Below are 26113 nucleotides of genomic sequence, written 5' to 3' on the forward strand. Positions count from 1 at the left end.
ATTTTACTTAGCCTGGAAAGACCCTAATTTAAAATAATGTCATGTTCCCGAGGGCAAGTATTTTAGACATCAAGTAAAACTTAAGCACATCAACTAAATGTTGGTGTTCACAGATCTGCCCTTGAGCCTCTCTTCTCATCCTGCAGCTCTGGAAGCCTCTCTAACTTCCATACAGACAGGAGGAACCTGATGTTTAGTGAATTTTTTTTTTTTCATAAAAGGCTGGGGTGTGACTCAAGTGATGAGAGTCAGCCTAGCAAGTGCAAGGCCCTGAGTTCAAACTCTAGTCACACACACACACACACACACACACACACACACACACACACACACACACAGAGTGGAGGAGAAGGGAAGAGACGAAAAAAGGGGGATATTTTCAAAGAAAACGTAAAGTAGCCAACAGTCCATGGTCATGATGGACCCCCAGTATTCGAGCAGAGACACTGGCACCTTCCCTCAATGTGCATGACTGGTTGTAAACCGCTCCTGGTTCCACGGTCCTTCCGTTAAACTAGACATTTCCAGATGCTACTTTACCTGCCTTGTTGTTGTTTTTTTCTGAACCCCTGCAGCAATGTCTATCAAATAAAGGGTCGTCTGCTCACATTACTATGAACGCGCCTAACGTCTAGCTCTACACCTGCAGCGTGAGCATAGGCTCTGAGGGCACCGGGAAAGCTAACGTCTCCGAGCTTCGGTTCCCGCAGGTACGAAGTTCAGCACTCCCGGTATTTATCACGTGGAGTAAACAGCAGGCAAGTGGACCGACTCGGCATCTTCGGCCGCAGGGTGCCCGCAGCCCAGGCTTCCGAGCGGCGCCCCTCTCAGCAACCCCGTCCGGCGGACAGCGGCTGGCGCGCGACGTAGGGCGCGCAGGCGCCGCCGGAGGGCGCGCCAGCGCCAACCCGGAAGTTGGCCTCGCCCCTGTAAGGTCGTCCTACGTGCCTGATCGCCTCGGACGCCGCCCTCTCGCCTCAGCGCATCCCTGCACTCCTGACTCATACCCTCGGCCTCGTCCTCGTCTCATACTTTTCTCATCCCTTCCAGAACCTGGAGCACCCGCGCGGATCTGGGCGCGCCGCGGAGTGAGGCACCGGCCAGGACAGCCCGGGTCCTTGCCGTGGCCACGCGAGGACCCCCCCCCCCCCCCCTCTCTCCGCGGGTCGCCGCCGCCGCCGCCCACACCTCGCCCGCCTCGGAACCCCGGCCCCGCCCCCAGCCCGCCTCCATCCCGGGAACCGGAGGCCCCGGGGTTGTGGTCCCGCGACCTCCCTCCCGCCGTGCCCTCGTCTCTCCGACCGCGATGCCGCTCTACGAGGGCCTGGGGAGCGGTGGCGAGAAGACGGCCGTCGTGATCGACCTCGGAGAGGCCTTCACCAAGTGAGTGGCCGCGGGCCCCCGGAGAGCGCGGCCGGCCGGGCCCGGGCCCTGCTCCTCGGCGGGCTCGGCGGCGGGGGCCTCTCCTCTCGACACCCCCCACCCCCAGCGCATCCGCAGCGTCCGGTGGTGCGGTGCGGGGTCTGGCTGCCCGGAGAGGCCCCGGAAGCTCCCGAAGGCTTGCCTCCGCCGCCGCCTCGGGGCCTTCCCCGAACCCAGCCCCGGGGGGACCGCGGCCACCCCGACCCCGCTCCCGCGGGGCAGGACCCTAGCTGCAGTGTGTAAAGCGCGTGTAGGGCGGAGGCGCGGCTCCTGGTCTTGGAAGTCGGGTTAGAGAGACCGGCAGCACCGGGAGGAAACCCTAGCGCTTTCGACTCTGGTCTGGCGTCCTTAAACTCGGGTTACATCGTACACTTGGAACGAGCAACTGGTAAACACAGGAGTAGTGTTTCTCAGCGTTTTTGGATGGCAGAGATCTTTGGAAGCCACAAATGTAAAAAAAACCTAAATTAAAGCATACCTACAGTTTCCAGGGATTGGCAGACTTAAACCTTGGGGTCTTTGGACCGCCGTCTTTGTTACTGGGCTCAAGGGAATGAAGCAACAGGCAGCATTACTTCTTACACGTATGCGAGATAAAATAAATATTTGAGAAAACCTTTACATATTGAAAACACTAGACAACTATTGAATAAGTGGTCAAAAGAACGAACTGCTTAAAATGTGGTACTAAACTACAGAATTGGGGCTAGAGACATGGCTCAGTGGTAGAGCACCTACATAGTAAGTTGCAAAGCCTTGAGTTCTAAACTCCAGTATCAACTTAAAAAAAAACAAACCTATATAATTGGGTTAAACACAGTGTGTGTTGTGTGTGTGTGTGTGTGTGTGTGTGTGTGTGTGTGTGTGTCTTGTGACTTGAACACAAGGTTTACATGCTTATCCTTGAACTCTTTTTTTTGCTCAAGACTAGCACTCTACCACTTGAGCCACAGCTCCATTTCTGACTTTTTAGGTAGTTGGAGATTATAGAGTCTCAAGGACTCTCCTGTCCCAGCTGGCTTGCAACCAAACCATGATCCTCAGATTTCAGCCTCTGAAAACCTAGGATTACAGGCATGAGTCACTGGCTCCACTAAACAAAAATTTTCCTCCGTATGCCCTCCTATTTAAGACAAGCCTTCATTAATTCATATTTTCTTATGTGTCTTAATTTTTTAAAAAAACCTCAAATACCTTAAGACTACTACTCTATACAGATAGCTATTTTGCCTGTACATTGAAAAAAATAAGCAAAATTTATTCCATCAGAATATGATGATTAACAACACAGCAGGGGGCTGTGAAGTGGCTCAGTGGTAAAGCGTTTACCTTGCATGCATGAGGCCCTAGGTTCTATTCCTCAGCAGCACATAAGCAGAAAAGGCTGGGAGTGGTGCTGTGGCTCAAGTGGTAGAGCGCTAGCCTTGACCACAGAGACTCAGGGACAGTGCACAGATCCTGAGTTCAAGCCCAAGGACTGGCAAAAAAAAAGCTCAAGTGCAAATAAACATGGAGATGGAAATAGCAAAAGGCAAAGAGAATATATTTGGGCATAGGAGAAGAACAGAACCACAAACTGAACAGAGGAGATGACATTAATATTAAACTATGTGCCAGGCACTGGTGGCTCACACCTGTAGTTTAGCTTCTCAGGAGGCTGAGATGTGAGGATATGAAGTTAGAAGCCAGCCCAAGGAGGAAAGGCTGTTAGACTCATCTCCTTAACCACCAGAATACCAGAAGTGGCTCCGTGTCTTAAAAGTGGTAGAGCACTAGCTGTGAGCAAAAGAGCTCAGGTACTGCACCCAGGCCCTGAATTCAAGCCCCATTACCCATAAAAGAAAAAGACTAAACGAAGGGGTTGAAGGCATGGCTCAGTTGGTAGTACACTAGCCATGAGGTCTGATCTTGGACAAAGAAAAGGGGCTGGGAAGGTGGCTTAGTGGTAGAGTGCTTGCCTTGCATGCATGAAGCCCTGGGTTCAATTCCTCAGCACCACATAAGCAGAAAAAGTTGGAAGTGGTGCTGTAGCTCAAGTGGTGAGCGCCCAGACCCAGAGTTCAGGCCCATGACTGACAAAAGAAAAAAGAAAAGAAAAAGACTAACATTGTAATCATTTTTAGAAATATAACTAGCAGTTTTTTTCTAACATGAAACAAAAAATGGCCAAAATTGGATTAAAATATTGTGGTTTTGAAAATAACAGCAATTGCTATTAGTATGATCATATTAATACACACTCATATTAATAGACCTAATGTAAGCATTTGAGTTCAGCGTATAGAAGGTGTTTTTTAATGGTCAAATATGCATAAGCTAGAAAATAGACTGAAAGGTAATTTGGAGGCTATTAATATTAGAATGACTAGAATTGAGTTACTAACTTGAATTATAATTCAAGTGGTCTGGCATTGACTATATGTTAGTATTTGGTGTATGACTAAGTAGGTATGGCTAAGTAGGAATGATTCAGTTACAAATATACAACCATGTTTCCTTTATATATTTAGGTACACAGATACCATGTGTTACAGTTTTCTGTAGTATTCAGTATAGTAACATGCTGTGAAGGTTGGTAGCTTAGTAGCAATAAGCTACTAAGTGAAGCAGGCTGTGCTGTTTAGGTTTATGTAAGTTCGCTCTTAGGAGGTCTAATGACTAAGTCGTGTACCAACACATTTGTGCAGATGTGTATGGGTGAAGTCACATACTTGGTACAGAGGGTTACAGAAATTCATCTAAAATTACCCAAAATTTATCTAAAATTAAAACCTAAGGAAAAGTAAAGCCTGTCTTAAATGATAGTCTGACTTATTTCAGAGTCACAAATTTGAAATAATTTGATTTTTTTCTTTAATATCTAGCTTATTAAGATGTTACTTATTTCTTAGGGCTTTGTTGTTGTTTTTTAGTTTTTTAGTTTTTGGTACCTTTGCATAGAACTATTTTCAGATGTTTTTGTTTCTATTGTTTTGAAACAAATACAGAACAACTTGTTTCTCTGTCAAATATTTAGAAAGAATGCTATACTTTGACTTTTAATTTTCTACTTATTTGCAGGTGTGGATTTGCTGGTGAAACTGGCCCAAGATGTATAATTCCTAGTGTGATAAAAAGAGTTGGCATGCCTAAGGTATTTTTTAAACTTTTTTTTTTTTGTCAGTTGTGGGGCCTGAACTCAGGGCCTGGACACTGTCCCTGAGCTCTTCAGTTGAAGGCTACCACTCTACCACTTGAGCCACAGCGCCATTTCTGGCTTATTCTGCATATGTGGTACTGAGGAATCGAACCCAGGGCCTCATGCATGTAAAGCAAGCACTCTACCATTGAGCCACTTTCCCAGCCCTTAAACAAATTTTAAACAGCCATTATTGGAGGGACATTGAAGCCTCAGGCCCTTACACGAGGGAAGCGAGACCCTCTCCTAAAAATAACAAGTGAAAAACAGGGCTGGAATCATATCTCAGTGGTATCCTGATAGCCTAGGAAGCATGAGGGCCTGAGTTCAAACCCATAGTACTAAACCAGGTGCCAGTGGTTCACACCTGTAATCCTAGCTAATCAAGAGGCTGAGATCTGAGGATCCGAGGTTAGAAGCCAACCCAAGCAGGAAAGGCTGTGAGACTCTTTATCTCCTGTGAACCTCCTAAATGCCAGAAGTGGAGCTGTAGCTCAAGTGGCAGAGTGTTGGCCTTGAGTGAAAAGCTAAAGGAAAGTATCCAAGCCCTGAGTTCAAGTACCAGTACTGACACAAGAAAAAAAGTAAATACATATTGTAGAGCCAGTACATCAAGTTATAATTGTCAGTAGAACATACTAGAAATTGTTTGAATTGCGCTTGATTAGGGAAATATTTTATTATTTTCAAAAGTATCTGCAACAGGGGGCTGGGAAGGTACCTCAGTGGTAGAGCGCTTGCCTTGCATGCCTGAGACCCTGGGTTCGATTCCTCAGCACCACATAAGCAAAAAGAAAAAAGCCGGAAGCGGTGCTGTGGCTCAAGTGGTAGAACGCTAGCCTTGAGCTGAAGAGCTGAGGGACAGCACCCAGGCCCAGAGTTCATGCCCCACGACCGGACCCAAAAAAAAAAAAAAACCATCTGCAACATATTAAACAAACTAGAAATAAAGGAGATGTGTGTAGTGCAGTATTCAGAGTGTGATGGAAGTTCCTGTTTATTTTTTATGTCACTTGGCTTTATAAAAGTTGTCATTACTATGTCCCTCAATAGACTGACTGAACTCTACCTTTACGTTTTCATCAACAGCCTCTTAATGTCCTGAGCTTTTACTATTTTGAAAAGTCAAACATATATGAAGATTACCTCTATTCATTTATATGTAGTTTAGAACCCTCCTTAAGACACATAAAGTCAACACATGAGCCTTACTGATGGTCTTTCCTTTCAAAGAGTACATTAAGAGAGGTTTGCTATTGATACATGAGAGAACTTGAAGCTTAGCTTCTGAGACTGAGTGAAGCCCTTGTGATGGAGTGCTAATGTTGCACAGTTCTGTAGTGTTTGTACATGCTGCGTTAGTGCTAATAGTGTTCTCAACTTTACCACACCTTAGTGAACAACCTACCCTTCGAGCTTACAGCTTTACAGTAAGATACACATTTTTCCAAGTAATTGAAGGTGGTATTGTGGCAAAAATGAAGGTATCAGTGCTTAGGGAGTGATGAGTAGGTACTGAAACAAGTCTAGAGTATTTGATGCTTTTAAATTAGTGCTGACTTTTTATCATCAATTATACCAAAATGAATAATATCTATAAACACAGCTCTGTACTTATTTACAGATTCATATTACCACCAGCCAAAATACTTCCATGTTTTTAGAGATTGCCAGGTCTTAAAGATTCATAATTTAAGAGATAAGTCTATATTTAATTTTTACATCTGTCCTTAATACAGACTGCCTTTCATTTAGTATGAGAAAATACATTTATGACATAAAAGAGCATATTTAATTTTAATTTGATATTAATATAATTATTAAACATAATTTTAATTTTTACAGCCTATCAAAGTTGTCCAATATAATATTAATACAGAAGAATTATATTCCTACCTAAAGGAATTCATCCACCTACTCTACTTCAGGTAAGATGCAATTATGTTTAGCTGGGTTCTCTTTCTAGATTTTGCAGTTAGCTTTTTCTTATGCCACTTATAGTGATTTTGGCTATTATGTTACATCTGAGGAGAGGGAAAAAATGTTGAAGAGCTCAGTGACATTGACTAAGCCCAGAACTCAAGCCCCATAACCGATCAAAAAAACAAAAAAATAGATTTGAAGCCGGGTGCTGGTGGCTCACACCTGTAATCCTAGCTACTCAGGAGGCTGAGATCTGAGAATCGCGGTTCAAAGCCAGCCCGGGCAGGAGAGACCGTGAGACTCCTATCTCCAATAAACCACCAGAAAACTGGAAGTGGAGCTGTAGCTCAAGTGGTAGAGCGCTCGCCTTGAGCTGAAGAGCTGAGGGACAGTGCCCAGGCCCAGAGTTCAAGCCCCACAGCCGACAAAAAAAAAAAAAAAAAAAAAATAGATTTGAAAACTGGAAAATAGGCAAGCATAAGAAAATAGTGATAAAAATCACTATTTGAGTATAATATCATGCAATCATTAAAAAGGAGCTGTGGAAGCCAGAATGTTTAGCTCTATGTTAGAGCACTTGCCTAGCATGTACAAAGCCAGGGGTTCAGTCTTCAGCACCAAAAAGAAAAAAAATGAGGAGGGAAGATTCCATGTTTGGATGTAGTAGATCAGTCTATTGACAATTGAAAAGGGAATATTGAGAAACAGCTGATACAGAATGAAATGTTCAAAATGTGCATGCACATCAACAAGAATAAAAAAGTACACAAACTGCAATCAGTCATTTCTGGGCAGTAGAAGTATTAGCTCTTAGTGCTTTCCAAGTTAAGGTCTTTAACATTGGGAGTTTGGTGAATGTATATTACTTGTATAAAAACCTCAAAAGTAAAATCATCTTTTTAATAGCTATCATTAATGATCATAATAGGCTGCCATTTTCTTGTCTGACATAATGTGTCTGAATAAAGTTCTTGGCATAGTACTGTGGCACATTGTAAGAACTGAGAAATGTAATTTTTCTGAGGTACTAAGATAGAAATATCTATGTCATAAAGCATCTTAGGCTAAGTTAGTATAATCTTTTTTTTTCTTAAATTGGATTACTTACCAAAATAGGTACAAACTGTAATTTTTACTCTTAAAAAATAAAATTACTGTTTTTCAGGCATCTGTTAGTGAATCCCAGAGACCGCCGAGTCGTAGTGATTGAGTCGGTACTATGTCCTTCCCACTTCAGAGAGACACTCACTCGTGTTCTTTTCAAATATTTTGAGGTACCTATTTATTTATTCATTTTTGTTGGTTGTGGGGCTTGAACTCTGGGCCTAGGAACTGTCCCTCAGCTCAAGGCAAGCGCTCTGCCACTTGAGCCACAGCGTTACTTCGGTTTTCTGGTTGTTTATTGGAGATAAGAGTCTCATAGACTTTCCTGCTCAGGCTGGCTTTGAACCTCAATCCTCAGATCTCAGTCTCCTGAGTACCTAGGATTACAGGTGTGAGCCACCAGCACCTGGCTCTGAGGTACATATTTGTAAATCAAATTAATCAATTGTTTCTAATTGGAGAGAAAGTTGTGATTACAGCTCGGTGGTAGAGTGCTTGCTAGCATGTGTAAATTCCTGATTCAATCCTCAGCACTGAAAAAAAAAGTCAATAGAGTATTAAGCACTAAAAGTCTTATAGATTAGGTTTTAGGGGAATCTTCCCCTCATCACGCATAACTTTTTTATGTGTATGTGTGTGGGAAGTGGGGCTTGAACTCAGGACCTCATACTCTTGCTTAGCTTTTTCATTCAAAGCTCCACATTCACTTTCAGCTTTTTGATAATTGAAGTTAAGAGTCTCTTATTTGTCTGCCTATATTGGCTTTCAATCTGGATCTTCAGATTTCAGCCTTCTGACAAGCTAGGATTGGATTACAGATGTGAGTCACTCACTGGTGGTGGTTGGCCTGAGTTACTTATATCAAGTTTTTTAGTTTGGGAATTTTTCTTTAAATAATTAAAAGATATATTCAGTGGAGTAGAATTTATGGCATACTTCTAAGTCTAGGAGTAGTTTCTGTGTTTTAATTATACTGTCTGTTTTGACAGACATGCATTTTACATTTTGCGTTTCTTTGTTTCTTTTTGTGCCCATTTGGGGGCTCAAACTCAGGGCCTGGGCGTAGTCCCTAAGCTTTTGCACTCAAGGCTAGCATTCTACCACTTGAGCCACAGCTCCACTTCTGGGGGTATGTTTTGGAGATGGGGCTCACCAACTTTCTTGCCCAGGCTGACTTTGAACTGTGATCCTCAGATCTCAACCTCCTAAGTAGCCAGATTACAAGTGTGAGCCACAAGTGCACGATTTTTAAATTTCTTTTAAATGGAGTTATCTCTTTCCCCCCACCTTCCTCCTCTTTACAAATTTGAACAAGGGGTCTGTCTCTTACTCAGGTTATGCTTGCTTAGCTGGTGTACTATCACTTGAGTCACAACTCCAGCCTGGCTTTTTACTGGTTATTTTGGAAATGGAATTTCATGACTTTTCTGCCAATCATGATTATTTGAATATCAGCCTCCTGAATAGTTAGGATTACAGGTGTGAGCCACTAGCCCCATGCCTAAATGGAGTATTTAAACACTGTCTCTCAGAGTGAGTATTCTCAGGAATGAGACTTACCTCTTGATATTAGTAATATTACTTGTATATTTCAGTCTGTAGGAGTCAAGCTATTTTAAAGATCAAGAATAAGATTGAGCCAGGTCTATAATCTTAGCTGTTTGGGAGGCTGAAATCTGAGGATCACAGTTTATAGCCAGTGATAAGAGCCTGTCATCCCAGCTATGCAAGAAAGCACAAATAGGATGATTACTGTCCAGACCAGACATAGCCTAGGCCAGCCTGAGCATAAATGTAGACTATCTCAAGAATAAACAATAAAAATGGCTAGTAGAGTGGTTTAAGCTCCTGTCTAGCAAGCACAAGGCCCTGAGTCCATCTCTCAGTAGTGGGGGTGGGGGATTAGGGCAAGGAAGAGTGAGTGCTTGCTTAGTATGTATAAGGCATGCGGTTCAATCCCCAGTACCCAGTGGGCAAGGGTGGGAAACATGTCATCTCTGATCTGATTGAAGGAGATTGTCTGTCCTGCTCATGTCTTTATGTCCTATGTGACTACTTTACCTGGTATATCTCCTTTGGAAAAGTGTGGCTCCTTGTTAGCCATTTGATTTTGATAAACTTTAATATTCTGTTTGGATCTCTGACATTTGAAGTGTCACAGATCTAGCAAATTGTCACTGAAAATAGTTTCACATAATACAAATTTTCATAGTTCTGTTCTTTAAATAGCTATACTATGGTGTTTTAAAATACAGTTTGCATTACAAACTTTGCAAATAAAGGCAATCATGAATATTTTTTTCAGCCTGACACTGGTGGCTCACACCTGAAAACTTAGCTACTCAGGAGACTGAGATCTGAGAATTTCAGTTCAAAGCCACCCCAGGCAGAAAAGTCCATGAGACTCTTCTCTCCAATTGACCACCAAGAAACTCGAAGTGGAACTGTGGCTCAAAGTGGTAGAGCACTGGCCTTGAACAAAAGAGCTCAGGAACAGCATCCAGGCCCTGAGTTCAAGCCCCATGGCCTATAAAACATTTTTTTTTTGCAATGTCATTTCTCTAAATTTACGTTTCTGGATCTCAGTTCTTTTCAGTTTTCTGTTCCAAAAGGGAAAAAACAAACACTGATAAAAAGTGCCTCCAGATTCTCATTTTGGAATGAAATGACTTAGTTTAAACTTAGCCTTATATGTGTTATATAATATCTTAAGTATTGAATAAATTCATATAAATAAGTGAACTAATTCTGAACTTAATGCTGCCTATGAATTTTTTCAAATGTATTTGAGTCAGGGCAACCACCTTCAGATAAGTGGCACGCACTCATTGTGCTTCTGTCACTGTGTTCTAGGTTCCGTCGGTTTTGCTTGCTCCCAGTCATCTGATGGCTCTTCTGACACTTGGCATCAACTCAGCCATGGTCCTGGATTGCGGATATAGGGAAAGCCTCGTGTTACCTGTATCTTTCTTGTCAACTAGCCAAATAGTTTATTTTACTCTAAGAAAAATTAGCAGATTTACTACAAATAATATTTATTGGATTGAACTATTGTGAGTTTTTATGATCATATAAATGATCACATGATAACATTCATAGTTGTACAAGACTTGTATTTACTTCAGTGCAGAGATTATCATTGTTATTTATCTTAAGATATATTCTAGCAATGACCTAGTAAGTATGTTCAGAATTCAGGAGGCACCTGAGCTAATTAGGATGTGTCAAGTTGATCAGAATAGTTCAGTTCTAAGAAAAGTTAATACAGGAGTAATTGGAAAAACTGAAATGAAAAAGTTCAACCAAGAAAAAGGTTTTAAATGTCAGGATTATTAACATAGCCTTAAAGCAGCTGAAATAAAGGTGCACCATAGAAAAGCAAATACCACCTATGCGGTGGCTAACAGCTGAAGTCCTAGCTGCTCAGGAGGCTGAGATCTGAGGATCGCAGTTCAAAGCCAGCCCAGGCAGGAAAGTCTATAAGATTCTTATGTCCAATAAAACTACCAAAGAGCCAGAAGTGGAGCTGTGGCTCAAGTGGTAGAGCATTCACCTTGAGCAAAGGAATCTCAGGGACAATGGCCAGGCCCAGAGTTCAAGCCCCAGGACCAGAAAAAAGGCTCAGGGACAGTGTCCTGAGTTCAATTCCTAGGACTGGCACAGAGCAAAAAAGAAAAAGACCAAGTGAATTCTCTTTTTCCTTTGTGTCCAGATAGTCACAAAGACAGTATATATTAGGTTTATGAGCTCTTTTTCTAGTCAGATGCACAGTAAGAGCACATCTTTTTTTTAAAAAGTTATATTTACAAGGAGTTGCCATTCAACAAAGCAGTTTATGAATAAAATGCATCTCAATCAATACCCATCTTTTTAATTAATGTCTTCTAAATTTGATGTGTGGGTTTTAGCATATTTCAGTTTTAAGTATTCAAACTTCAAACACCCATATCACTAGTAGCTTATTTTATTAGATCCCTAGTCCTAATTAATGAAGAAAGAGAGTAAGAGAGAGCATACATGCATGCATGTGCATGAACGTGAGTATATGTGTGTGAGAGAGATTATTTCCTTTGGTAAAGAATATGAACAACACTTGCCCTTTGTTTCTTCTGTAACTTAAACATAAAAAATAAGAATTCAGGGCTGGGAAGGTGGCTCAGTGGTAGAGCACTTGCCTTACGTGCATGAGATCCTGGGTTCGATTCCTCTGCACCACATCACCACATAAGCAGAAAAAAAAAAAAAGCCAGAAGTGGTGCTATGGCTCAAGTGGTAGAGTGCTAGCCTGGAGCTGAAGAGCTGAGGGACAGCGCCCAGGCAACCATATTTGATCTGAAATAGTGACGTCCTTGACTCCTCCATGGATATATGAAGGAATTCCAGTACTGAACTGTTGGGGAGCACTGCCCCTAGGAGGAAAAGCTCTTCACAAGTAAGTGTCCTGGATTCCAGCTCATTCTCCTCACCAGTGCCACAAAAGCAGATGCGAATCTGTTTGCTGACTGGTGATTAGTAGAAGACTTGTCATGCATCCCATTCTTCTTACTAGTTTTGAGTGTATTTGTTCTTTCACAATAATGTTATTTAATGCATCATACATAACGAAAATATTAAGAAAAGGATACCATTTTGCAGTACTTTAATTTCAGTAACATTTTCACATTTCAGGGAGTTGGAAACTCAACTGTTGGAACAATGCACTGTTGACACGGGTGCTGCTAAAGAACAGAGCCTTCCTTCTGTCATGGGTAAATTCACTTTTAGCTGTTTAAGAGCTTAAAATGTTTTCACGTCTTAACTTGTATTTTAGTATTTGGTCTATTACATTGTTATTCTCATTTTTCCTTCATAACTTTGATGATCTTGCTCCACTTATAAGGTCATCATGGAGCTATCAAATCACCAAATTCAGGTTTTGTCCATCAGTCATTCTTTCCAAAATGGTAAATGTGTTGGGTTATCTTACATTTGAAATTCTTTCTCCTTTGCTTTCAGAACTCTCTTCTATTTTGGTGTTCTGTTGTTTCTGAACATTCCCCCTGGATTTCTTCTGCTCTTGTTTTCTATTCCATGTTCTAGGGATCTGGCTTTGTTCCTTCTTTTCCTAATGGCTTTTTGTTTTTGTTTTTGTTTTTGTGCTGGTTCCAGTGTGCTCTATCACTGAAGCCACAGCTCTACTTCCAGCTTTTTCTGGTAGTTAAATGGAGAGAAGAGTCTTAGATTTTCTTGCTTGGGCTGGCTTTGAACAGTGATCCTCAGATCTCAACGTCCTGAGTAGGTAGGATTATAGCATGAGCACCAGCACTTGGCCCTACTGGTTTTTTGTTTTTTGTGTTTTTTTTTGGCCAGTCCTGTGGCTTGAACTCAGGGCCTGGGCACTGTCCCTGAGCTTCTTTTGTTCAAAGCTAGCACTCCACCACTTGAGCCACAATACCACTTTCTGCTTTTTCTGTGTATATTGTACTAGGGAATTGAACCCAGGGCTTCAGGCATGGTAGGCAAGCACTCTACCATTAAGACACATTCCCAGCCCCTACTGGCTTTTTTTTTTTTGCTCTGGTTTGGTTTTTTTGTTGCTGTTGTTGATGGTCGTGGGGCCTGAACTCTGGGCCTGGGCACTGTCCCTCAGCTCCTCAGCTCAAGGTTAGTATTCCACCACTTGAGCCACAGCGCCACTTCCATATTTTTTCTGCTTATGTGGTACTGAGGAATCAAACCCAGGGCCCCATGCATGCAAAGCAAGCACTCTACCACTGAGCCACCTTCCCAGCCTCCCTACTGGCTTTTTAAAGGTGATCTTAAACTCCCTTGATGTCAGCTACATGTTCATGCTATTGATTCTCCACTGTATCACCGAGCCTGATCTTTTTTCTGAACTTGGTATTCCTAATTTGAGATAGAAATCATGCATGTCACCTGGACCTCAAAGTTAACACTCCAGAAAAGTGAACAAATGCTCTCTCCCCTCTTCTTAATTTGGTTACTAATTATTAGATAATGATACTATTTTCTTCCTTATCTTTCATTTAGAAAAGTAGGAGTTAGCATGTACTTTGAATTCCTCTCAGAAATCTTTCTCATCTCACCTCTTTTTTTATCTTCCATACCATTGGGCTAGAAACAAAGACATTGTTTTAATCTAATCCCCTATTATTTCTTCCTTGCCTTATTACAGGATCCTGCTCTCTGAACTGATTCTCTTCAGTTTTATTTCAGCTACCATTTTATTTTATAGTCTTCTGTACTTGGGCTTGAATTCAGGGCCTTGCTCTCTTACCTGGCTTTTTTGCACAAGGCTATATCTCTACTACTGAGTCATATTTTCACATTCATCTTTTCAGTTATTTATTAACTGAATGAGAGCCCATCTTAACCAATAAAAAAATAAAGCTGGTGCAGTGATATGTGTCTGACATATCAGCTACTTAGGAAGCATAAATATCGAGGCTGAACACCGGTGGCTCATGCCTGTAATCCTAACTATTCTGGAGGCTGAGATCTGAGGATCATGGTTCAAAGCCAGCCCAGGCAGGAAACTCTTATCTCCAATAAACCTCTAAAAACCAAGAAGTGGTGCTGTGGCTCAAGTGGTGGAGCACCCGCCTTGAGCTGAAGAGTGCAGGGAAAGCACCCTGGCCCAGAGTTCAAGCCCCACGACCGACAAAAAAAAAAAAAAAAAAGATCAAGGTCCTAGCAGGCCCAGGCCAGACTTGAATAAAAGCAAAAGGAATGGAATTAAGGTGGTAAGATGCCTGCCTGGCAACTACAAAGCCCTGAGTTCAAATCTCAGCAACCTCCTAAAAATTAATAATTTTTGTTTACTTTTTGCTAGGGTTGTCTCTATTACTTATATATATCCCCAGCCTTCTCTTACATTTTAGAGATTTTAGTGTTACAAAGGTCATGAGTATGTACAGCTATAGCACTTAATGTACTCCTAGGTTCTTCTTTTGTATTAGACTTTTAAAAATTTTTAGTAGAACTTTTTTAGTGTTTTGCTGAAATAAAACAATGAAAATAATGAGTATATCTTTACTTATGACAGTTCTTTAATTCTTAATAAAATTTTTGTTTTAGGTTCAGTTCCAGAAGGCATCTTAGAGGATATTAAAGGTAATGAAGTTCACTAAATTTCATTCTATAGTGGTAGTTCAAATATTATCTGTTTTTTATGTTTTTTAAATACACAGAAAATGTACTTATAACCTAAAAATGTTTAATTCATAGATGATAGAAAAATAAAATTAAAGTTCTGATTTTTCTTTAGACATATAAAGCACTGGAATTTTATCATTATTTATTAATTTTTTTTTTTTTTTTGTCGGTCGTGGGGCTTGAACTCTGGGCCTGGGCGCTGTCCCTCAGCTCTTCAGCTCAAGGCGAGCGCTCTACCACTTGAGCTACAGCGCCACTTCCGGTTTTCTGGTGGTTTATTGGAGATAAGAGTCTCACGGTCTCTCCTGCCCGGGCTGGCTTTGAACCGCGATCCTCAGATCTCAGCCTCCTGAGTAGCTAGGATTACAGGCGTGAGCCACCAGCGCCCGGCTATTTATTAATTTTTTTTCCCACTTTGCCCTGGGGCTTGAACTCAGGGCCTGGGAGCTATCCCTGAGCTCTTTTGCACAAGGCTAGCACACTGCCATTTTGAGCCACAGCTCTACTTCTGGTTTTCTGGTGGTTAATTGGAGATAAGAGTCTTGCAAACTTTCCTGCCCAGGCTGGCTTGGAACCACTATTCTCAGACCTCAGCCTCCTGAGTAGGATTATAGACTGGAGCTACAGTGCATTGGAATTATTCATGATATGCTATTGAAGCAACTTCTCAATTATGTGGAAAAAATATGCAGTCATGGTGGCCAGAAGCTCATGCTTGTATTCCTAGCTACTTAAGAAGCTCCAATCAACCACCAAAAAAGTGGAAGTGGAGCTGTATTCAAGTAGTAACTGTTCTTTATTGCTCTTATATTGCTTACATGTATGTTATAATTATCTAAAACATTTTCAATTGCTATTAAATATTAGCCATTTGCTCTGCTTATTGCCAAGCTTAAATAGTGGAAATATGGCAAGTAAAGGGAATAGTTTTTCTTCCTCTTTTCCAGTCTCATGCTTTCTGAAATATCAGTAATTGACCATGCAGAGTGTTTATTTTCCCATTTTTCAGCAAAATACTACATTAGCAAAAATTTGAAAGATAGATATTCAGTATTGGTGAGATTGTGGGAAAATGAAGTCTTATTATGTCAAATGAGAATTGAAAACCTTTCTGGAAAACAATTTGGCCTATTTATTAAAATTGAAAGTACTTACCTCATCTAAAAGGAGGGAATATATTAATTGAAGTCTCATTACTTCATAATAAGAAAGTTTCATGCCATGTGTGTATTTTCAAAAAGGAGCTAAGCCAAACACTAGTGGTTCACGTCTATAATCCTCTCAATTACTCATGAGGATGAGATCTGGAGAACCCTGTTTCAAAGCCAGAAGAATCCTCAAGAATCTATCTCCAAGTAACCCCCCAAAATACTGGTCTGGATGTGAGGCTCAAATAGTAGAGTCAAAGGCTTCAGCACACACACGGAGTTCTGTAAAATTATTTCATAATACATAGATGACTAATGCTATACAAATCAGCCAAGTTATATAAATTTGCATTCAGTATCAATTTTTGTCTTTATCAAATTTTTTTGGGGGAGTGCCAGTTCGGGGACTTGAACTCAGAGCCTGGCGCTGTGCCTGAGCTTTTTTGCTCAAGGTTAGCAAGCAATCACGTGAGCCACAGTTCCCCTTTAAGCTTTTTTGGTAGTTAATTGGAGATAAGGATCTCAAGACTTTTTTGCCTGGGCTGGTTTCAAACTTTTTTGCCTGGGCTGGTTTCAAACCTCTGTCCTCGGGTCTCAGCCTCCTGAGTAGCTAGGATTTATAGGCATGAGTCACTGGCACCCAGCTTGCTTCTTTTAAAATACAAACAAAAAAGCTTTCTTATTTTTATTTTTTGGCAGTTTGAAGGTTTGATCTCAGGTCCTCACACTTGCTAGGCAGACACTCTATCACTTGAGCTCCAGCCTTACTTTTTTGCTGTTTATTTGGAGATGGAGTCCCATGAACTTTTCTGTCTGGTCTAATCTCAAACTTCACTCCTCCATACCTCAGCCTCCTGAATAGCAAGGGTATAGGCATGAGCCACCAGTACCTAACTACCAATCAAGATTTTTCAAAAAGAATTAGAGGAGAGAGAGAAATCTAGTTTTTAAAACAAACAAAAAACCCTTGATATTGAATTAGAAGCACTCCATTTTGTGATGCTATTTTTTTTTTCCAGTCCTGGGGCTCAAACTCAGGACTTGGGCTGTCTCTGGGCCTCTCTCTGCTCAATGCTAGCACTCTACCACTTGAGCCACAGCACCATTTCTGGTTTTTTCTATTTATGTGGTACTGAGGAATCAAACCCAGGGCTTCATGCATGCTAGGCAAACACTGTATCACTAAGCCACATTGCTAGCCCCGCTAATTTACTTTTTTGCTCTACTTCTTATATGAAAGTTACCTACCAATATAATAGTTTCCTCAAGGGGGATTTTTGTAAACATTTTTAGAGAAGGTGAGCACTTAAGTAACATGTCCACTGAGTAGAATTGTAGCCAAATGTAGGCTTACTGTTCAATTAATGTCAAACCATAATGGGGTTTCTTTTCTCTCTTTTAAGTGCGTACTTGCTTTGTAAGTGATCTGAAGCGTGGATTAGAAATACAAGCAGCAAAATTTAACATTGATGGAAATAATGAGGTAAGTTAGAACACATAAGCATGCCTTTTTCAGAGTTTACAATGTTATAGACTTAACACTCATGGTATTTTCATTTCAGCGTCCCACACCACCCCCAAATGTTGATTATCCATTAGATGGAGAGAAGATTTTACATATCCTTGGATCAATCAGGTTAGACCTTAATTTTTATGAGGAAAAAGTGAACTAAAATATATTCTTGGCTTTTCAGAATATTTGTATAAGCCTTTACTTCAATACTAGCAACTTAATATCAGTGTTTTTCATTACACTTTCTTATTTTCATCAAAAATTCATTCAGCTTTTTAAAAGGTTTTTTTCTCTGTTCATCAGAGTAGTTCTAAATGAGCTTAACAAAACAATTTTTTCAAGCAGACCAGGAAGTAAGATGCTTTAAACCAGATAGGAATAAATTTTCTGTACAAGACCCAGTAGTGGGCTCATATTGTCTCTGCAGTTATTCATCTCTAGAGTCAGAGCCCAAAACTATCTATATATAGTATCTAAAGGAATGAACATGGCTATGTTCCAATAAAGCTTTATTTGCAAAAACTGGTGGAGGCTGTTCCATTCATAGGATGTAATTTTCTATGCTCACCACTATACCACCAATGCAGGATGTAATTTTCTGGTTTGTGCCTTACAACTTTGTTTTGATAAAAAGATTATATTATTTCAAATATACTCAATTTCCAGGATCGTTGATTATTCACTTTTTATTATTCACTAGGTTATTCTTTCTGATAATGTAGAGCTTACAAAACAACATAACTTGTCCTTAAAGATTTATAATTATATTGGTAACAATATAATTTTTGTTTCTAACTTACCTTTATGACAGTTTCCTTTGTAAAAGACCAGGAAGTAGAAAAATATGTAACATATTAAGCATCTCTTTAGATCTGTGTGTATATGTGCTGTGTGTGCTGGTGCTGGGGCTTGAACTCAGAGCCTCAAAATTTTACTAGGCTTTTCTGCGCAAGGCTGGCATTCTTCAGCTGAGCCATGCCTCTAGTTTGCCATTTGTGGATTAGTTGAAGATGGAGTTCCAGACTTTCCTGCTGTTGCTGGCTTCAAACCTTGATCCACAGATCTCAATGTTCTGGGAAGCCAGCAAAATAGTTTTCTTAATTTTTTTTTTTAATAGTTCTCCTAATTTTTTATGTGTGTGTGCCATTTCTGGGACTTGAAATTAGGGCCTGGGGGTTCTCCCTAAGCTTTAATGCTCAAGGCTAACAGTTGTTAGCCTTCCGATTTTCTTGTGGTTAATTAAAGGTAACAGTCTCACAGCCTTTTATTCCTGGGCTGGCTTCACACCATGATTCTCGATCTCAACCTCCTGAGTAGCTAGTATTGCAGGCATGAGCCACTAGTACCTGGCTCAGAGTTTTCTTAATTTGAAAACAAGAAAATGAATATCTTAGTAGTCAACTAGCCATCTTTGTTATTTATTCTTTTTATTTATTTAAAAAAAATTTTTTTTGTTGTTGTTGTTGGTCTCGGGGCTTGAACTCTGGGCTTGGGCGCAGTCCCTGCGCTCTTCAGTGCAAGGCCAGCACTCTACCGCTTGAGCTACATCACCACTTCCGGTTTTCTAGTGGTTTATTGGAGATAAGAGTCTCACGGACTTTCCTGCCCGGGCTGGCTTTGAACCTCGATCCTCAGATCTCAGCCTCCTAAGTAGCTAGGATTACAGGTGTGAGCCACCAGTGCCCGGCTTCTTTTTATTTCTTTTTATTTATTTCATTTTTTTTCTTGGTCATGGGGCCTGAACTCTGGGCCTGGGCACTGTCCCTCAGTTCCTCAGCTCAGCGCTAGCTTTCTACCACTTGAGCCACAGTGCCACTGCTGGCTTTTTCTGCTTATGTTGTGTTGAGGAATCAAACCCAGGGCCTCATGCATGCAAGGCAAGCACTCTACCACTGAGCCACCTTCCCAGCCCTATTTATTCTTTTTAAAAACAGAACTATAGAAGGATTTTTATTGTTTTTAAACCCCTATATCACTGTCTTGTTTGCTTGTTCTGTCTTAGTTTTACCAAATACTGTTTTTGTTATTGGATGTGGAGTGATAAAATTGGACACAAAATATATGTAAATCTCTACATAAAAATAATAGTAGGCCTGGCGCCAGTGACTCACTTCTGTAATCCTAACTACTTAGAAGGCTGAGATTTGAGGATCACAGGTCAAAGCCAGCCCAAGCAGGAAAGTCTGTGAGACTCTTATCTCCAGTTAACCACCAGAAAACAGAAGTGGCACTGTGGCTCAAGTGGTAGAGCACTTGCCTTGAGCTGAAGAGCTGAGGGACAGTGCCCAGGCCCAGAGTTCAAGCGCTATGACCAATAATAATAATGGTAGTAGTAGTAGTAGTAGCTAATACATCGGGAATGCTACTTTGTGTACCAGATGTTATACTACTAACTCGTTGAATCCTCACCTCAATCTGTGGGAGGCAGGTACTCCTGACTACCCCACTTATGAACGCGAACAGCTCATGTTGTGATAAGCATTATGTAGTGAGCTGGAGACATCGCTCGAGTGAAGCCTAGTTCAAACTACAGTACTATCACATCCAGACATGCATGTATACGGAAACACACTGTAGTAACGTAGCACTAATACTTTATAATACTGACAGTATGACTACAAATTATTCTGTATCATGTAATGCCAATCAAGTGCTCTCTCTTTAATCTCATCAGAGATTCAGTTGTGGAAATTCTTTTTGAACAAGATAATGAAGAGAAATCAGTTGCCACTTTAATATTGGATTCCCTTCTACAGGTATTTGTAGAAAAGTTTCTTGTTATCCCAAAAGTTCTTTAAAGAAAATTTAAATGTTATTTTCTCTATTTTCCTTGTCATATTATTTGTAAGAACAAAGAAGTGTAGGTAGTTTTTTTTCTTGTTTTCATCTCTCATGTCACTGTTCCTTTTTTGATGTTTTACTCATTTTGGTTTATTAAATTTTATAGTTAATTTTGCATACCTATGATTCTAGCATTTAGAAGGTTAAACAGGAAACCTCTGATTTTCAGACCAGACTGGGACATGTACATAGCAAGACTCTTTCTCAAAGAACAAAAAAAAAACTAAAAAAAAAAAATGGGGAAAGGGACTGGGAAGGTGGCTCAGTGGTAGAGCGCTTGCCTTGCATGCATGAGGCCCTGGGTTCGATTCCTCAGCATCACATAAGCAAAAAGAAAAAAGCCCGAAGTGGCGCTGTGGCTCAAGTGGTAGAGCGCTAGCCTTGAGCTGAAGAGCTGAGGGACAGCACCCAGGCTCAGAGTTCAGGCCCCATGACCAGACCCCCCCCAAAAAAAAAAATAAAATAAAGAAAAAGAAAAATGGCAGTTGATGAGTTTTATTTTGGCACTGAGATATGAAACTTACAATAGTTCAAACCACCTGGGTGCCAGTGGCTTATGCCTGTAATTCTAGCTACTCAAGCGGCTGAACTTAGGGCCTGGGAGCTACTCAGGAGCTCTGGTCATGGTTCAAAGCCAGCCTAGGCAGAAAAGTCTGTGAGACTCTTATCTCCAATTAACCCCCAGAAAACCATAAGTTGTGCTGTGGCTCAAAGTGGTAAGAGTGCCAGCCTTGAACAGAGAAGCTCAGGGACAATGGCTAGGCCCTGAGTTTAAGCCTCACAACCAACAAAAATAAATAAATAAAAAGCAAACATTATGAATACCATGGACAAATGAAATCCATTCAGAACAGTAGTACTGTATTTAATTTTCTGTGGTGTGGCTTGTGGTTTCTTCAAATTCAGGTTTTGGGAAATACTGTTTTTTTGTTTTTTGTTTTTGTTGTTGTTTTTTGTCGGTCATGGGGCTTGAACTCTGGGCCTGGGTGCTGTCCCTCAGCTCTTCAGCTCAAGGCTAGCACCTTACCACTTGAGCAACAGTACCAATTCTGGCTTTTTCTTCTTATGTGGTGCTGAGGAATCGAACCCAGGGCCTCATGCATGCGAGGCAAGCACTCTACCACTGAGCCAACTTCCCAGCCCAGAATACTGGTTTATTTATTTATTTATTTATTTTTTTTTGGTCCGGTAGTGGGGCCTGAACTCTGGGCCTGGGCACTATCCCTCAGCGCTTCAGCTCAAGGCTAGCGCTCTACCACTTGAGCCACAGCACCACTTCCAGTATTTTTCTTTTTGCTTATGTGGTGCTGAGGAATTGAACCCAGGGCCTCAGGCATGCAAGGCAAGCGCTCTACCACTGAGCCACCTTCCTAGCCCAGAATACTGGTTTTTAAATAGCCTAGGGCATATGGTATTGGGGTCTTTGTTCAATGACTAAATCATCATCATAGAGTTCCATCTAAAATAGTATTGCTGTAGACAGTACCGTGAGCCTATCGGACAGCCCTTGGTGATGGGCCTTAACCTTCCCTAAATTTTAGAGACAGCCAGTGTGGACACATGCTTTCTCTAAGAGTGTTCTAGAATGTGAGTGTATTCTGGCTGCCTGTCTCCCCATTGATCGCCAGCGTCATTTGGTTGGTCTCATTGCTTGGCAGGTGCCCCCTTCCTCCCTAACCATCCCATAGGGGAGGACTCTTCCAGGCTATATGAGTAGCTGTACTCACCTGATTGACCCTCCCAGCTAGCTCCTAGAGTATTATCTTCTCACTCAGCACCTAGCTGTGTGTGTAATAAAATGATAATAACACGTTAGAAATTAAGTATTACATGCTTTCCTTACTAAAGACTTTTTTTTCTCATGCTTTTTGCCCAGCTTAAGCGTTCTGCTTGAAAAATAGGAACATTCAAATTTACTGTCTGACATGTGGTCTGCAGAATTTAAAAATATCTCTATTATTTGATGTTAAACTAATTTAAAATAAAGTTATTTTAAAATCTTTTAAGTGTTATGTATATTTATGGAAGTAACAGTATTGTCAAGGTATTATATTTGCTACATGAAAGAAACTTTTCATGTGTTTTGTAACACAAATAATGACCTATTTAGTCTGTAGTACATGCTTCTGTGTACTTTCTTAAATCTAATCAAACAGTATTTATCTCATAGTCCAACTTAAAATAAACTTTTCTTTTACTTCTTTTTTTAATAACAGTGCCCAATAGACACCAGGAAACAACTAGCTGAGAATTTGGTAATCATAGGTGGCACATCCATGTTGCCAGGATTTCTGCACAGGTTGCTTGCAGAAATAAGGTATTTGATAGAAAAACCAAAATACAAAAAGACACTTGGAACCAAGACATTCCGAATTCATACACCACCTGCGAAAGCTAATTGCGTGGCCTGGTTGGGAGGTAAGAACTTAGTATTTTAAATATAATAATTATATAGTAATTAGTTATTGAATGGTATTACTAATGGATGTATTAAAATTTACTGTTCAGCCGGGCGCTGGTGGCTCACGCCTGTAATCCTAGCTACTCAAGGCTGAGATCTGAGGATCGCGGTTCAAAGCCAGCCCGGGCAGGAGAGACCGTGAGACTCCTATCTCCAATAAACCACCAGAAAACCGGAAGTGGCGCTGTACCTCAAGTGGTAGAGCGCTCGCCTTGAGCTGAAGAGCTGAGGGACAGCGCCCAGGCCCAGAGTTCAAGCCCCATGACTGACAAAAAAAAAAGAAAAAAAAATTTACTGTTCAAAATTGTCCACTTAAATACAACTGTAGCTGGGCACTGGTGGCTTGCACCTGTAATCCTAGCTACTGAGGAGGCTGGAATTTGAGGATCATGGTTCAAAGCCAGCCCAGGCAGGAAAGTCCATGAGATTCTTATCTCCAATTGAGCACCAAAAAAAAATGGAAGTAGAGCTGTGGCTCAAAATGGTAGAGCACTAGCCTTGAGCAGAAAAGTTCAGGGTAGCACCCAGGCCCTGAGTTGAAGCCCCACAACGAACAAAAAGAAAAAGAAGAAAAATAGAATTGTAAGCAATGCATGATAGTGCCCACAAAGAATCCCAGCACCCAGGAGGTTGAGGCGGAAGATCATGTGTTCAAGGCCAGCTTGGACTATGTAGGGTGACTGTTTCAAAAAATAAAAAAACAAAAAATAAGTAACAAAAACCTATTAATTTTCTTTGAACATTGAATAAAGTGTTCTAAAGAGGGGGACCATTGTTAGGATAAAGTTAACACTGTTTTGAAGGGTAACTTCATTGGATGAAGTTTACTTAACAATACAAATGCCAGAAGAAATGGGCACATTATTTTGAAAATACAGTTTTAAGAATGTTTATTTTATTTTACTTTATTTATTGTTGCCTGGGCACTCTTTGTAAGCCTCTACCATTTGAGCCACAGCGCCATTATGGCTTTTTCTGAGTGAGTTAGTGGAGGTAAAAGTCTCACGGACTTTCCTTCCAGGGTTGGCTTCAAACCACAATCCTTAGATCTCAGCCTCCAGAGTAGCTAGGGTTATAGGCATGGGCCACTGGTACCTGGCTTAGAACACTTATTTTAATATTGAGTCTCATGAAAATTGGTCTCTTTATAATTACTTTGTGACTGAGTTTATTGAGTGTTGTAAGAAATGATGGTTTTACAATCTAAGCAAATGGCCCAGAAAGTAACTACTTTTAAAAAAAACAAAAAACAACAGCCATGACTTTGTATACTTGTATACATTCTGTTATACATTACTAAGTAGGACCAATACATTAAGGAAGAAAAACAAAATATGAGGATTTTTAAACTAAATGTAGTGTTCTGGTTTTTTTGTTTTGTTTTGTTTTTTGCCAGTCATGGGGCTTGCCTGAACTCAGAACCTGGATGCTGTCCCTGAGCTCATCTGCTCAAGGCTAGCCCTTTAACACTTTGAGCAATAGCAGCACTTCTAGTTTTCTGGTGATTAATTGGAGATTAGAATCTCATGGGATTTCTTGCCTAGGCTGCCTTGAACCACAATGCTCAGATCTTAGCCTCTTGAGTAGCTAGGATTAAAGGCATGAGCCACCAGCACCCAGCTTTAGTGTCATTTTTTGAAGCTTTATGAACTTTTGATCTACGAGAAATGAATTACTACTAGTAAGTAAATTATCTTCTTTTTATTTTTGTCAGTTGTGGGGCTTGAACTCAGCCTGGCAAGGCTATGCGTTACCACTTTGAACCCCAGCACCATTACCAGTTTGTGAGTAGTTAATAGGAGATAAAAGTTTCAGAGACTTTTCTGCCCGAACTAGCTTCCATGGTGCTCAGATCTCAGCCTCCTGAGTAGCTAGGATTATAGGCGTAAGCCACTAGTAGCCGTCATAAATTATCTTTATGATTCTCATGCATGTTCTTCTTTTTCTTTTTTTTTTTTTCTTTTGCCAGTCCTGGGGCTTGAACTCAGGGCCTGGGCACTGTCCCTGAGCCTCTTTTGCTCAAGGATAGCACTCTACCATTTGAGCCACAGTGCTGCTTCTGGCTTTTTCTGTGTACATGGTACTGAAGAATAGAACCCAGGGCTTCATGCATGCGAGGCAAGCACTCCACTACTAAGCCACACTCCCAGCCCTCGTGCATGTTCTTATGGTCTTCAATGTAGAATTGGGTTCTGCACATTTCTTGACATGGAACCTGGAACTGTGGCAAAGAAATCTGGTTGTCTTTGGAGAAGTTGAAAATACACCCACTGTACTGTACTGTTACCCACAGTAACACTTGGTACCATGTTCACTAGATCAACTAAAAGCCCCTTTTTTTTTTTCCAAGCTGGAAAACACGTTTACTAACACAGAGCAAGCCCTTTTTAAAGCAAAAAAGAATGGGTGACTAAAAGCCCTTTAAACTGAATGGTTTACTCTGTTATCCAGAATTCTATCTTCACTGGAATTAATTCAGAGTTAATTAATTGTAACGGTTCATTACTGAGTTCTAGCAGTCCATTCTTTTCAGATATATGTATATACAAAGTTTTTTGATTAAAATTTTTTCATCTTAACTACAAAAATATTTTTCACACACAGGAGCTATTTTTGGAGCATTGCAGGACATACTTGGGAGCCGTTCTGTTTCAAAGGAATATTATAATCAGACTGGCCGCATACCAGACTGGTGTTCTCTCAACAACCCTCCTTTGGAAATGATGTTTGACGTTGGCAAAGCTCAGCCACCTTTGATGAAGAGAGCGTTTTCCACTGAGAAATAAATGTTTCGTTAAGATTCACCTGTGCTTTATTTCACACATTTACTCAATTACAAGCAAAGTGTACAAAGTATGTAGGCAGCTTTACTATGGGTGACCTTGGTAATGTGAAAGTACTTCTGTATTTGCATTTAATATTTAATTAACTTTATTTCTCTTTGTGTAGCGTGATAAAATGGTAGCTGGTGATCATGAGACTTGTATTTATATCAATAAAATTACTTATGCAGTTTAATTGTGGAAAGTTTTTTTTTTTGGGGGTCCGGTTGTGGGGCCTGAACTCTGGGCCTGGGCGCTGTCCCTCAGCTCTTCAGCTCAAGGCTAGAGCTCTATCACTTGAGTCACAGCGCCACTTCCAGCTTTTTTCTTTTTGCTTATGTGGTGCTGAGGAATCGAACCCAGGGCCTCAGGCATGCAAGGCAAGCGCTCTACCACTGAGCCACCTTCCCAGCCCTGTGGAAAGTTTATTATTGCATTGTCTGGTTGTTAAAATAGTAACAATGTTTTTGTACAACTCATATAATCTGTCCTGAGCTCTGGGATTCCATTAATTTTATTATTTTCAGCAATTACTTCATTTACACA

General features: G+C 40.8%; 1 protein-coding gene across 1 annotated transcript; it reads left to right on the top strand.

Annotated features, from left to right (window-relative positions):
- The first annotated feature begins 1205 nt into the window (after window positions 1–1205).
- On the top strand, window positions 1206–25763 carry Actr10 (actin related protein 10). Its single transcript, XM_042682587.1, has 13 exons — window positions 1206–1383; window positions 4483–4555; window positions 6446–6528; window positions 7689–7797; window positions 10481–10588; window positions 11992–12059; window positions 12296–12375; window positions 14705–14740; window positions 17334–17413; window positions 17493–17566; window positions 20118–20199; window positions 22501–22702; window positions 25350–25763. The coding sequence occupies exons 1-13, from the start codon at window positions 1307–1309 to the stop codon at window positions 25529–25531; spliced, it is 1254 nt and encodes a 417-aa protein (XP_042538521.1). The 5' UTR covers window positions 1206–1306; the 3' UTR covers window positions 25532–25763.
- Window positions 25764–26113: the final 350 nt, after the last annotated feature.

The sequence above is a fragment of the Dipodomys spectabilis genome, unplaced genomic scaffold, assembly GCF_019054845.1.
Source record: "Dipodomys spectabilis isolate Male_0828 unplaced genomic scaffold, ASM1905484v1 ptg000073l, whole genome shotgun sequence".
NCBI lineage: Eukaryota > Metazoa > Chordata > Mammalia > Rodentia > Heteromyidae > Dipodomys > Dipodomys spectabilis.

What these genes read in the sequence shown, in the direction of transcription:
- Actr10 (XM_042682587.1), top strand. Translation starts at nt 1,307, where the DNA reads ATGCCGCTCTACGAGGGCCTGGGGAGCGGTGGCGAGAAGACGGCCGTC. An exon ending in CATCTTAGAGGATATTAAAG is followed by an intron (nt 14,741 to 17,333) that starts GTAATGAAGTTC and finishes CTCTCTTTTAAG; the next exon opens with TGCGTACTTGCTTTGTAAGT. An exon ending in CATATCCTTGGATCAATCAG is followed by an intron (nt 17,567 to 20,117) that starts GTTAGACCTTAA and finishes TAATCTCATCAG; the next exon opens with AGATTCAGTTGTGGAAATTC.